This window comes from Arvicola amphibius, chromosome 12 (genome assembly GCF_903992535.2).
Source record: "Arvicola amphibius chromosome 12, mArvAmp1.2, whole genome shotgun sequence".
NCBI classification, from domain to species: Eukaryota; Metazoa; Chordata; class Mammalia; order Rodentia; family Cricetidae; genus Arvicola; species Arvicola amphibius.
In genome coordinates, this window is record NC_052058.2 from 88,713,481 (window position 1) to 88,727,430 (window position 13,950).

The 13,950-nt window shown below is 40.5% G+C and overlaps 1 protein-coding gene across 5 annotated transcripts in view; it reads left to right on the plus strand.

Moving 5' to 3' along the window:
- The window catches only part of Srgap2 (SLIT-ROBO Rho GTPase activating protein 2), a 211,507-nt gene that overhangs the window by 173,243 nt on the left and 24,314 nt on the right, over nucleotides 1-13,950 (plus strand). For all 5 annotated transcript variants that reach the window (XM_038348994.2, XM_038348996.2, XM_038348997.1 and 2 more), the window contains exons 13-15: nucleotides 714-738; nucleotides 6,073-6,133; nucleotides 13,203-13,280. In XM_038348994.2, the coding sequence (XP_038204922.1) occupies nucleotides 714-738; nucleotides 6,073-6,133; nucleotides 13,203-13,280 (164 nt within the window). The remainder of the gene's footprint in view (nucleotides 1-713; nucleotides 739-6,072; nucleotides 6,134-13,202; nucleotides 13,281-13,950) is intronic.

Consider the following 13,950-nt stretch of genomic DNA (forward strand, 5'->3'; position numbering starts at 1 on the left):
TCAAAATATCAGTCTCCTCTTGTTAAAGACGAGAGTATTACGTTAGTTTAGAGAAGCACTAGTTCAGAAAGGTGCCTTCAGGGCAGGCTGGCAGCAGAGTCAGAGCAAGGCCCAACACCCCTGCCTGGCTCCTACCTTCACAAAACAAGGCAGTGCTGCCCTCCTTGTTTTGAGTAGTATGCCTCTGTAACTGATACACTGTGAGAAAAAGGCTTCTACACCTAAACACGGCTTGAGAAGCACTGACAGAGGGTCCCTGGAGTTCATTTCAGTCTGAATGTCCTACCATCTAAATAAAAATAAAGTAAGCAGTCATTTTCTTTTTCCAAAGAGTCTCAAAAGAAAATATATATGCTTTGGTGTTTATTATTGTTTCCTTTCAAACAGAAAGATCTTAAAATTGTCTAAGATGAATCTGTTTTATTACAGATTAAACCATTTGCCTCTTGTTTAAGTTTAAATCAGGGACCTCTGTGCTTTTATGAAAGAATAAAGTTTATTAGACTTTTGTTGGGAAATAGCTTGCCCAGTCTCTTAGCTGTTTCTGGGACTGAGCGCAATAATGTGGTGTGTTTCATTACCTGCTGTACAGTTGTTTTACATAATTTAAAGTTTTACTCTGAATTTAGGAGTGGTTGTCTCATTCTGTCCCTGTTTTCTTTTTCCTTCCTGTTGCTGGACTGGTCCTTTCTGATTCGGTGGGTCAACTACAGGCGTAGCTCAACCGTGAGGAAACAGGTAAAGAGCCAGGCTCATGAAAACCGAATACCTGCCACAGTCATGACTGAATTCCATGGCGTGCTCCTCTGACATTATGCTTGTGCTCGGTTGTGTCTTTACTTACCATATGGTTGAGATTGTAGCAAACACTCATTTAACTTCCTGGAATTATCATAGGCTCTGTGATTTATTCTTGTTGTTAGTTAGGTTTGGTTTAAACGTGGGCAAATTGTTCTGTAACAGCCCATGACGTCCTCCTAGGAGTCCCTACAGAGGCCTCACAATTCCTCACACACACACTGACGCACCAGCACCGAGGTAGCTGATCCTCAGTCTAAAAGTCTTGTTTAAGTTTGTAGGCTTTGACTGCTTCTGGTTTATTGTAATCTTAGCTGTATTCCTGACACTCCCTCATAAAGTACTGTGAAACAGTTTGGGGTATGTTACAAAAGAAGTTTGCATGTGGCTTTCATCATTGTATTAAAATCTACCACTGAGCAACCAGTTCTCACCCGTGTTAGGAGGACTCTTAGCAGTGGCCTGAGTAATCCACCTCAGGGGAAATCTCAATACAACTGCACTTGCTTTAAAGTAAAAAGAAAATGAATTGAAGCCTGTTTTTGCAGTAGCAATATTCCATTCACTAGTTACAGCCTGCAGTGAGTTCTGAAGCAACTTCACGCTCCCGTAGCATCTCACACCAGCTTTGCAGGAGGAAAGTTAGCAAGAACGGGTGGAAGGCAGCGCTCAGAAATATCATTCTGTCTACCCAAGAAAAAGCTGACCCAGGCCTTTAAAAAGTCTTTTGCAGGCCTGGAAAGCTGTCTCAGCAGTTGAGTACTTGCTGCTCTTCTAAAGGACTTAAGTATAGCTGAAGTCACCCATGTCAGACCACTTACAGCTGCCTGTAACTCTAGCTCCAGAGGATCCAACATCCTCTTCTGGCCTTTTAGGGTATGAGTGCATATGTGACAAACACACACATATAAATATAAATAAAACTTTTTTTTAAATGTCAATTGTAGTCACACAAAGAGGCCTGGACATAGGGCAGTCATCAGATGTAGAGGGCACAGGGTTTCTGCACTGTTTGCAGCCCCAGCCCTCAGTTCATGGATCTGACTACTCTGGTTGGTGGGCAGTCCAGCTATAGAAGTCATTTGACACAGGCTTCTTTGTCTCCTCAATACTTTGAAGATTTATTATTTTATTTCATGTGTATGAGTGTTTTGCCTACATGTGTATGTGTCATGTGCATGCCTGGTGCCTGTAGGAAAGTCAGAGGAGGATGTTAGATCCCCTGGAACTGGAGTTAGAGATGGTTATAAGCCACTGTGTGGATACCAAAACCAAACCTGGGTTGTCTTCTGCTATAGCAGCAAGTCCTCTTAACTACTCAGCCATGTCCCCTAGCCTTCCTTTTAACTATGGATATCGTTTTAATGAAAAAAAATCTTTAATTTTGTTTTGTGGGTTTTTTTTTTTTTGTACAGCATCTTACTGTACTTCCCAGTCTAGCTTTGAACTTGCATTCCTCCTACCTCTGTCTCACAAATTCTGGGATTACAGGCACTTGCCATCAAGCCTGGATATACTTTTTTAAAATGATAAAAATTTCACTGTAACTTTCTACCATCTTATTCCTATAATTCTTTTTTCTCCTTTATCCCTGGATTTCTGTTAAAACTTGAGAAGAGTGGAATGCCTCTCAAAGATAATTTGTTGCATTTTAAATTAATAGGCATATATTTTACACACTAAGCAACCATTCTTCCTTTATTACCAAGAATAGTCTTAAACTTGAAGTTTCTTTCTTTCCACTTCTGACCTAACCCTAGACCTCTTGCACAGACCTAGGGCATGCATGTGGGAGCTTTGCGTCTTCTGCTGTAGCTGCAGGAGTGCTGGCACGTAGTGTCTGCCCCGGGCTGGGGTCACCATCAGCGGGGAGTGGCACCATCTGGTTTACATTGCATACTGCTGCACTAAAGCACTTGCAGGCAAGGTGTGTTCCCCTGGTGCCAGGTTGGCATCAGAGTCCAGGATTTCTACATGCCCCAGTACAATAAGGGCCTTGAGTTGGTTGTTCTTCCAGTTTCTCTCTAGCAAGAATTTTTTCTTAGATGGTCAGAACAGTAAAATCTTCTATAAATAACCAAGAAATCAGTCTTTGTTTCTTGCAAATCAGCTAAATATAAGGAATAATGTGGAAACCTATTTTCCTAAGAGGCTGTGTTCAAAGCAGCTCTAGGCATTTGCTGAAAAGGAGGACCCTGCCCCGCCCCGCCATCAGGTGTCACCTGCAGGCGTCTTTGCTCACTGGCGCCCTTCACTTTCTCCTGCCATCACATCTGTCGCCTCACCTCGTTCCGGCCTTACTGCCTGTGCTCTCCTTAGGTGGATCCACTCTGTGCTTGTCTCTTTTCTGATTTATTTATTTTATTTTTGTGTGTATATGGGTGCTTGGCCTATGTGTATGCCTGTGCATCTTATATGTACAGTGCCCATGGAGGTCAGAAGAGAGCATCAGATCCTCTGGAACTGGAGTCCACAATGGTTGTTAGTTGCCATGTGAGTACTGAAAACTGAACCTGGGCCCTCAGCAAGAGCAACAAGTGCTCTTAACTACTGAGCCGTCTCTCCACTCCCAGATTTTAAACTGTTACCATAAGTAAGTGATAAATGTTGATGGAGATAGATATGTTTAACCTGCCTCAAACATCATATAGTTTCTACATGTATTAAAATTCCACATAGTATCCCATTAACAGATTATATAAGTAAGACAAAAAATAAACCTAATTTCATACTAAAAGAAACCATATCAAACTGTGTGGATATTGTATAGTTATCATCCTGATAGTTTTCTCCTGTAAATTACTGACTGCTGCTCTACTCTCTTTTCTAAATTATGCCAACTGTCAATTCCCTCCAACTGATTGAATGGAAATTTGCCCTGGTTGTCCTTAAAAACCCTTTCCAACCTAAGGTTATATGATAAAAAAAAACATTGTGAGCAAAGTAATGGAACTGACATTGATTCATTCTGACATTGAGAAAAGAAGGAAAAGAGGAGAAACAATAAATGGAAAAATACAGAAAGTGCTGGGGAAGCTGTATGCAGTTAGTGGTGACATCTAGGTTTTGTGGGTGTCATGGGGACACATAGCACAACTGAGGAAACGAGTCAGTTGTATCTTAGAAGCATCACAGGACGCAGCGAGGACAATTAGAACATCTGAAACTAAAGCCTCTGTGCTGCTGTTCCTTACTAGACTCTGCCTTACACTCCATTTTAACTCTGTAGTAGGACAGGCAGGCATCTCTGGCCTACCCTCGTCTGCCACAGATTATTCCTTCAAGTTGTTTCTTCTGGTGGGCTATTGGGGACCTTGAGCTTGCAGTTTTGGTGCCTTGTTTCCTGCCATCCTGCTGTTGGTAGAACATTTCCTGCACATACAGACAGAACTTTGTATTCACGTAGTCTATTAATGCCAGGAACCTGTACGTTTCCCAGTCGGTGTCTTTCTTCTTTAACTTCAGATAAATCTGGGACCAGAAAATTCTGCAAATCCATTTCTGCTACCTTCATTATCTCTCCTGATACACAATTTCCCATGAATGGAGGCTTTTCCCGTTGTAATAGTTGAGCCTAGTTTTCATTAGAATACGGAAGAAAGGACCAAGATTCTTCCTCTATGTTTCTTTGGGCTGACTGGGAGAAGTCCATGATCTTACAAAATGTCAGACCCTGCCGCTGTACCTGAACAGCTAGAGGAAGCAGTCAGGTTTGCGGGGAGGAGTGTCACAAAGATGAGCATTTGAAGCTAGGTGTGGTATCACACTCCGTTAATCCCAGGGAGGTGGAGGCAGGCAGGTTTCTGTGTGAGTTCAAGGCCAGTCTGACATACCTAGTGAATTCCAGGCTAACCAGGGCTACTTAGTGAGACCCTCTCTCAAAAAAAGAAAAAGTAATAATAATAGCATGAGTTTTGTGACACTGAGACCTTTCTGGCTCCAGCTCCGCTTCAGCAGCATCCTGACCACTGGCAAGCCTGACTCCTTCAGGAGACACAGCTGCTTCCCTTATAGTAGCCAAACCCCACGGCCACATTGAAAAGTCCAAAGCCAGATGGGTGCAGCCAACCTGTGAAATGGGCAGAAGATAACATGGGTCCACCCCAATGTAAAGTTTAGTCTTTCCTGAACATCTGAACTAGGGTGTAGAGCCATATTTAATGTTTTTCTTTCACACAGCTGAATTATTACTCATGTAGCTTCATTATTGATTTTTAGTAATAATTGATATACAGATACAGTATTGTGACAGCAGAGTCTTTGGTGACAGAGAATTAAGCCCTGGCTTTTCTATTTACTAGTTATATGATACAAGCAGACATTTAATCTCACCAAGCCTCATTTCAATATTATCAAATGAAAATAAACAACAGTAATAATAATAACACACCATAGAAGCAATCTATCTAAAAGACTATATGTGGCCCAACACCTCTATAAGTGTAGACATTAATATTCATGTACCTGTGGCTGGAGAGATGGTTCGGTGGTTACGAGCACTGGCTGCTCTAGCAGAGGACTTGGGTTTAATTCCCAGCACCCACATAGTGGCTCACAACCACCTGTAACTCCAGTCCCAGGAGATCCAGTGCATTCTTCTGGCCTCCTTGGCATCAGTTGTACAAGTGGCACACAAATAAGCATGCAGGCAAATATAAATATATATATATACATATATATATATACACACATATATATATAGCTTAAAACATGTATATATATATGTATATATATTCATTCATGTACCAATAGTACATGTAACTAGCCCTTCCACCAGTCCCTTCCTCAGTTTGTAGACAGCAACTTGGAAACCCATATAATCAATTGGCACAATCAAGATTATATAGCAAAAAGACAAAACAAAAATGGACATCTGGGAAACCTGCTTTACATATTCGCATGTCCTTCTTGCTATTTACAAGAGTTGCCTTTTCTTTTCTTTCTTACTGTTATTGTGCCAACTTGAACAATCTTTCTTTTAGATTTTTAAGCTTTTTTTATGTGCATGGATATGTTGCCTGTGTCTGTCTCTTTGTCTTCTGTCTCTCCCTCTCCCACCCCCTCCACTGCCACCTCTCTTTTAAAAACCACAGCCCCTTTCTGTCATTTTTAAAACCTTCTGCCACCATTTCCACCACCATATACATAGCCAGCACCATAGCATCAATGCAGTCAGGCTGGGCATGACCAGGTAGCAGTTTTATCTCCACTTTGAGACCAGACTCAATTCTCCTTTCCTTGTTTCTAATGTCCATACTTCCTTTTGTTTTTCAGGATTCCAGCCAGGCAATTCCTCTGGTGGTAGAAAGCTGCATTCGGTTTATTAGCAGACATGGTAAGCAAGAACACAGCTTTGATTGTGTTTGTGAAAAGTCAGAACGTCAAAAAATTCTTTATAGAGCAAAAGTAGAGGTAGTTGAGCTGAAGAGATGGTCAGTGGTTAAGAACACTTGCTGCACAACCTGGGAGAGACACTGCCTCAGAGGACTAAGGCAGAGAGTATTAGAATAGAAAACAGCCACACTATTCTCTGGCCTCTGTTAGCTACACATGGGCACATGTATACGTATATGTGCGTATATACCAGAGAGAGCAATAGATTGCCTTCCCATTCTCACATTCTTAGAAAAGGAATAAAATCTTACTTATTCATGTAATATTTTCTCCTTCAGAAAGGCCATATCTACATGTTGAAAATACACATGTTTGACCACTTACCATGCTCTAGCTCTGGAGTTTTGTAAAGAAGTGCAGCTAGGCCCTGTGGTAGTGCTAGTGAAGCCAGTATACAGCCTGGGGGTGTGTGGTTATCTCCTATAGCGTAGCCCAACCATTTTGTTCCATTGGCTGTACCAGAATGGTTTGAAACAATTCCATCCTCTAATGTTGCACTGACTGCATATATTTGGATTTTTGCCTTAATTTGGTCTCATTGGATACAGTGTCTCCACAAGCTTAGTTGATAAATGTCCTAAAATTATGTCCATCTTTTGTGTGTCTTCAGGGACTGACACCTTTTCAGTATCTGTCAAATTGTACTTGCCCTTCTGTTTGGGCAAAGCTAAGACATTTATTTCTTAGGTTTATTATTGAAACAATTATTTTTGCATTCTTATAGCTTGTCCTGCTTTTCATCAACTATAAATTTTAATGTTATCTCAGTTCACTTGAACTAAGAGCACTGTTCATCACTATTGAGCAATCAGCAAATACTTTATAAGCTCCTGACTAATGTATTGCCAAGAAAAAAACATAAAGAAAAATAATACACTATTCTTGTCTCTAAGTGGTTTTATGATGCATTTGGAAGAAAATAAGCAGATAGTAAGTTAATGAAAAGAAATAAAGTAGTAGTAATCGACAGTAACAGAATAAGAAATTTACAAGATAGCAGTAATTAATACCAAGGAGTTGGCAAAGATGAATCCAAGCTGAGTTCAGTAGAAGAATAATTATTGGTTTTTAAAGAACAATTGTGGATTCATTCATCCATGCATTCACTTGTTCATTCAATACAAAGTCTATATTGATTACTTATTATAGACCAGTAAAAAAGTTCTTCCTGAACCTTTTGTTCCTCTGAAGAACAAATAGATGACCTGTCAATACACAAATTGACTTTCAATATGTGTGGTGCTGATGTATGTCACGAAGAAAAGAAAAGCAAGGTGCAGGATGGAGAACGGAGAGCAGCACTGTTGTCGCAGATCACAGAAAGCATCTTCACATTTGAGTAGAGTTGTGAAGAGGAGGGAAAGAGATGTGACCACCCGAGGAAGAGTATTTTGTGGAGAGAGAACCAAAGTGCACAAACTGTTGACATGTGTAAGGAATAGCATACAGGCTGAAGCAGGAGTGAAGGGGGGCTGACAGGAGGTGAACACACAGACCAGGGCTCCTATGACTTTGTTGGCTACAGTAGGTATTGGGTCTTATTCTGAGTGAGATGGGGAGCTGTTGGAGAACAAGAATCTTATATTTGAAGGGTCCCTGGGTGTTGCCTGGAGATTAAAACCAGAAGAAGGAAGGAGGAAGATTCTACAGTAAGCCACAGATGTCTTAATACCCTAGGCTAGTAGAGTATTAGCCATGGTGTTAGCTGAGACATGACAATTTCCATTATTGTGGCTTGAACATACCTATTTCTACACCTGCAGACACAGTTCACGAAGAGACAAAAATAGAGGCCATCTGTGTGGGGATGAAGACTAGGGCAACTCAACTTGAAAGCAATTTTGGAAATATTTAGTAAAACAGTATATGCACTTATCACTCAATCTGGTAATCTTTCTAGATATTACTGTGAAGGTGGGCCTCAAACAGTATTTAAAAGAATAAAGATAAACCTGTGCATAAGACTATTAGCTACAGCATTATTTATAATTGCAAATATTAAAACCATCCTGAGTGCCCATATGTAGAAGAGTGATTGAAAAACTTACAGTATATCCGTACAGTGGAGTAGTGTATCACTGTGAAGATGGTGAGCAAGGGTTCTGTAGGCTGATATAAAGAGATTTCTTGGCTATGTTGTTAAGTCAAAAAACAAAATACAAAACAGCGTGTACTGTGCTTTCACATAAGAATGAAGATTTACAAATATATTGACTAAATGTGTCTTCTTATTTCTACAGAAAAATACAGGAATAGAGTCTAGAAGCTTGTATTTTGCTGGTTGGTTATTATAAGTAGACAGTAGATGCAAAAAGCAGAGCAATGGAAAATAAAGAATGAATATATTCTCTTATGTGGTTTTGACTTTAATGTTAGGGTTACCATATATGATAGATAGATAGATAGATAGATAGATAGATAGATAGATAGATAGATAGATAGATAGATAGATAGATGTGAATAAAAGCCCAAATAGAATGTGAACAGTAACAAGTTCACCTAGCTGCATTACAGATGAGGAGAATGAATCGCTAATAAATGACTTTAGAAAACAATATTTTGATTATAAACTTTAAACTTACAGTTTGTTTGGTAAAGTGCTTACTGTGCAAGTTCAGGAACCTGAATTCAGATCTCCAGAACCCATATAAAAAGTTGGCGTGGCAGCACATGCCTGTAACCCCAGTGCTAACTGTATGTGGGAAGCAGAGAAGTTGTATGTGGCAGAGCACTGAGCCTCATTGCTCTGCCAGCCGAGCAAAAGCAAAGAGGTTAAAGTTCAGCAAGGGACCTTTTTTCTAAAGTAGCAAAGGTAGAGAACAATAGAGGAAGAGATCCGATGTTGACCTCTGACTTCCACACACACATGCATGCATAGGTGTATACGCCCACACTAACAAATACCTGCAAGGCTACACATACTCAAAGACAAAAGGATGGAGATATATATATATATATATAAAGAATTGATACTTTTTATCACAGAAGTGTCAGTTAACAATACATTGTTGACTTGGGATTGTTGGGGTTAGATGATATTAAGACATGGTCCCACTGTGTAGCCATGACTGGAACTTACTAGAAGAACCAGGCTGACTATAAATTTGCAATAATCCTCCAGCCTTAGCCTCCAGAGTGCTAGAATTGTAGGTCTTAGCCACCACTTCTGGCCATGGTTAATTTTTTTATTTTAATTCAGCACAAAATAGCTAGTCAAAATGTTTGTCTAGCTGAATTGGCTGTTTGCCCAAGGAAAAGATTCAGGAATTCATGGATTCCCTAAAAGCTATGCTAAAAATATTTTGTATATGTAATTTAGTGGATTTATAACCTTTGTTAACCTCGAAAGAGTCTATGGCACACTAAATGCTAGGAATTTTTACACTCTATTATCATATCTTCTGGAAGATAAATATTATAATAGATTCCATTATGTAGATGAGGAAACTAGCAGTTTTTGTAGTGGTGGATCAAGGTGATCCATGAGGATATTCAAGAGGAGAAATGTGAGGACCCTGTAGTGATATTTCATTTGTATTTTAATAAATAAAGCTTGCCTGAAGTTCAGAGAGTAAAACAGCTACACTGGTCAGCCTTACAGACCAAGCAGTGGTGACACACACCTTTAATTCCAGTAGCCACACTAGTTTGGCATAAAAACTGGGTGGTAATGGTGCATGCCATCAATCCCAGCATTAGAGAGGAATATAAATGGGAGGAGATAGCTAGCTCTCAGTCAGTCTCATTCTGAGGATTCTTGGAGTCAGGATCGCCATTTCGGTAAGAGCCAGTGGCTGACTGTTTTGCCTTTCTGATCTTCAGATTGAACCCCAATATCTGACTCTGGGTTTTTATTAATCGTGTTATGGAAACCACTAAAATTAACCATGAAGGAATTTTTTAATCTATCATTTTCAAGAAAGGAATGTGAGGTAGTTGCAACAGTCAGTTCAAGAGTTACCTAGGAGAACAACTCTTAGCAAGAGCTAAATCCAGCAGGCTTTGTGTAATTTCCAAATAGTTTACCCAAATTCAAGGGATTTTTATGTGTTTATGTTAGTGTTTGCTAAGAAGAAACAAAGAATAAAGATTATGGATATCTTATTTTGGTTATACATTATGGCAAATAAAGCAACTGTTTTCTCCTTTCTGAGAAATGTACTGTTTCTCCTCTCAGGACTATCACACCAGGTACTCTAAAGATTCCGTCTGGTCAGCCAGTGATAGCTCAGTGGATAAAAGTGCTTGCCTTGCAAGCTGGTATGTTAGATAATCCTCAGAACATGGTCCTCTACATATGTACCACGGCACACTTAACCTGCACATACACACATGCAAATACAATGATACGTGGTTATTATCTAGAGCATCCATTCTCTAGGAAAACTGTAACCAGTTGTCTGATTTCCAACAAGCTCATCTCTCATTTGTTCTTCCTTGGTCCCACAGGCAAGGCTACAGTTCTTTCTTTCTTTTTTGTATTTTTTCAAGACAGGGTTTCTCTGTAGCTTTGGTGCCTGTCCTGGAACTAGCTCTTGTAGACCAGGCTGGCCTTGAACTCAGATATCCGCCTGTCTCTGCCTCCCGAGTGCTGGGATTAAAGGCATACGCCACCACCGCCCGGCTAAGGCTACATTTCTTAACCATCAAACCTACCCAGAAACACTAAGGATACCCTCTCAAGAAGTTGTGTAGTACTTCCGCAGCTAAAATACACCAAGTAGCCTGGTTTGAGATGACATTTCCTTTTACCCTGTGTTTCTGATAAATCCTTGGGTGTGTTTCTGTTTCTGTCAGAGCTTTGCTGTGTATGATACATTCTGTTTTTAAACAGCAATTTCTGACTCTCATGCCCCATTTGGAAGTAACGGTACCACTGAACTGGCACTGATGTGATTTTACTGTAGCTTGCTGTGAGGAATATTTTAGGGATTACCTTAGAGGGACAAACAGCTTATATCTTTTTACAAGCTGGGGAGTCACATTCTCTTCACAGACTTTCAGTCAGATTTCTACAACTTCAGTCTTGGCCTGTGTGATTTCAGAAATCTAACTAATAGAATGTTCTGAAGCATCTAGCAAAATCTAGCATTATTCTATTTTGTTTCTGTTTCTAGAATCAGTCTGAGGTTTATTTTTTTATAATATTTATTTATTTGTTATTATGTATACAGTATTCTTTCTGCAGGCCAGAAGAGGGCACCAGGCCTCATTACAGATGGTTGTGAGCCACCATGTGGTTGCTGGGAATTGCACTCAGGACCTTTGGAAGAGCAGGCAATGCTCTTAACCTTTGAGCCATCTCTCCAGCCCAAGTCTGAGGTTTATATCAAGACATTTGGAAGAACCCAGAGAAATGTTGACAAAGGATATCTAGGCTTGGAGAAAGATTGAAAATCCTGATACAGCTAGGGATATTAGCTAAGCCCCTCAGTGGGCCAGTCACTGGTGATGTTACAGTTGCACGTGTGGTGTTCTCTGTAAGCTGTGTCTAAGTACAAACAGGCAAGGATGGCTCTCTCCTATCCTCTGCACTTGCAGACCAATAGGCCTCATGTCTGACACCAAAAACTGAGTCTGTGATTGCAGCCACAAAACTGCGTTTAAGGGAGATGGCTCAGAGGTTAAGAGCTCTTGCTCATCTTCCAGAGGTCCTGAGTTCAAATCCCAGCAACCACATGGTGGCTTTACAACCATCATATAATGAGATTATGGTGCCCTCTTCTGTCAGGCAGGCAGGCAAAAACACTGTATTTATAATAAATGAATCTTTACCAAAAAAAAAAAAAAGCAACAAAAAACTGTCTTTGACCTCTGTTCCTGGTTCTTGCCATGTCTTTGCCAGTCCCCTCATCTAAAGATGGGTTTACTGCTAACCCTGACCTTGGAAGGTATGTGAGGATCAAATACTTTATATGTAATGGCAGTGCAAAAGGAGCGGCGGGCTGCATCCCCACCCAGCTCCCACATGTCTAGCTTTATACCTTCATAACAACACACAAATTGTATTCACTTAAACACTGCCTGGCCCATTAGTTTCAGCCTCTTATTGGCTAGTTCTCACATCTTGCTTTAACCCATATTTAGTAATCTGTGTAGCACCACGAGGTGGTGGCTTACCAGGAAAGATCTTAACCTGCACCCATCTCGGAGAGGAGAGCTATGGCATCTGCCTGAGGCGTCTGACTCACTGCCTTCTTCCTCCCGGCATTCTGTTCTGTCTACTACTCCGCCTACATAATTTTCTGCCCTATTAAAAGGCCAAGGCAGTCTCTTTATTAACCAATGAAAGTAACATATAGTCAGATGACCCTCCTACATCATGGCAGTGGCAGTAATTATATAAGGATTATTTTTCATGACTGTCTAATCTAGCAAAACCATGAGAAGAGAGTTTTTTATACACTTCATAATACAGTCTTTACATGTTTTCTTTAGAAAAGGGTAGCAAGCAGTCAGAGATCAGTGCCTAGGACAGGGACTGACAATGTTGTCTGCTGATTGTTCATTTTTGTTTTTATAACCTCTGTTTTTTATCAGTTCAGAAAGCATTTTTCCCTAGAATAATGGGATAGTGTTAAAATGCTAAAGAAAACATAACAGCCTCAGTCTTTCTCTGGTAACCTCTCTAATGGTAACTAATGCCTTACCTGCCAAGACCACTTCCATTCCTAACCACAAGCAATAAGAAAGCACCACCCAGTGACTCCCAGTCTACAGATAGGAAGAAAAAACAACAACCTGGGAATCGCCCTTGGAATCAGAAGAGGATGTGAACATCTTTTCCCTTAAGTCTTTGGTCAGATGCTTTCCTTATGCTAAATGCCTCATAATCCTCCCAGAGACTTTTCCAACATCACTGCCCTGTTTTTCTCCTTTGTCCTAAATCAGAAAAGACAAAATACTTAAATGCATGGTACCAATGGAGATGGGTATTCTGCTAATCTTGGTCTCATGACTATGAACTTGCCTTTTTTTTCACTTGTCCACTCTATTTTGTGTGTTTCTAGGCCTACAACATGAGGGAATTTTCCGGGTGTCTGGATCACAAGTGGAAGTGAATGACATCAAAAATGCCTTTGAGAGAGGTGAGGTGGGAATAAAGAGCTGTAAGGTAAATGTCTCAGCCCTGGGGAACTGGCTCCACCTTTTCCCTTAGAGTTCCCTGTGCTTATAAACTAGAGATTGCCTGTTTTCTCTGTACTTTCAGTAGTACACAGAGAGATGCTGAGGCATGTCCCAGCTTCCTTCTTTCTTAGCCCCACCCATCCTGCTTCATTCCTGTGATGATCTGCCAAAACCCAAGTAGTTACTATATATCCAGACAGTTAATAGCCTCTTCCAGAACCCTTGGTGGCAGTTAATATCAAGGCTAATGTGCCTGTTCATTGTATCCCATTTATCATCTTGTGGTCTATTAAGGTAATGGGCAAGCTTTGGCATTTTCTGTCACTGTAATGGATATATATGGTTTCAATTTAAGGTTGGTATTATCATTAAATTTAATTACATGTGATATGAAAATTTCCATTGGGATTCTGGGATGACTGTTGTGTCAGTAGGTGTCCTCTGATATGGTAGTCAGAGACGTTATCCTTCTGGCCTTGTCTTCCCTCCACTGGGGGCTCAGTCTCCTCCCAGGTTCGTGATTCTTATCAGAGAAGTAGTTCTTGGTTTCCACCTCCCAACCCACAGGGAGTGTGGATTAACCTGCACAGTATGCCGCATCATGGTTGTCATGCAGGGCAGAGAGGTGAT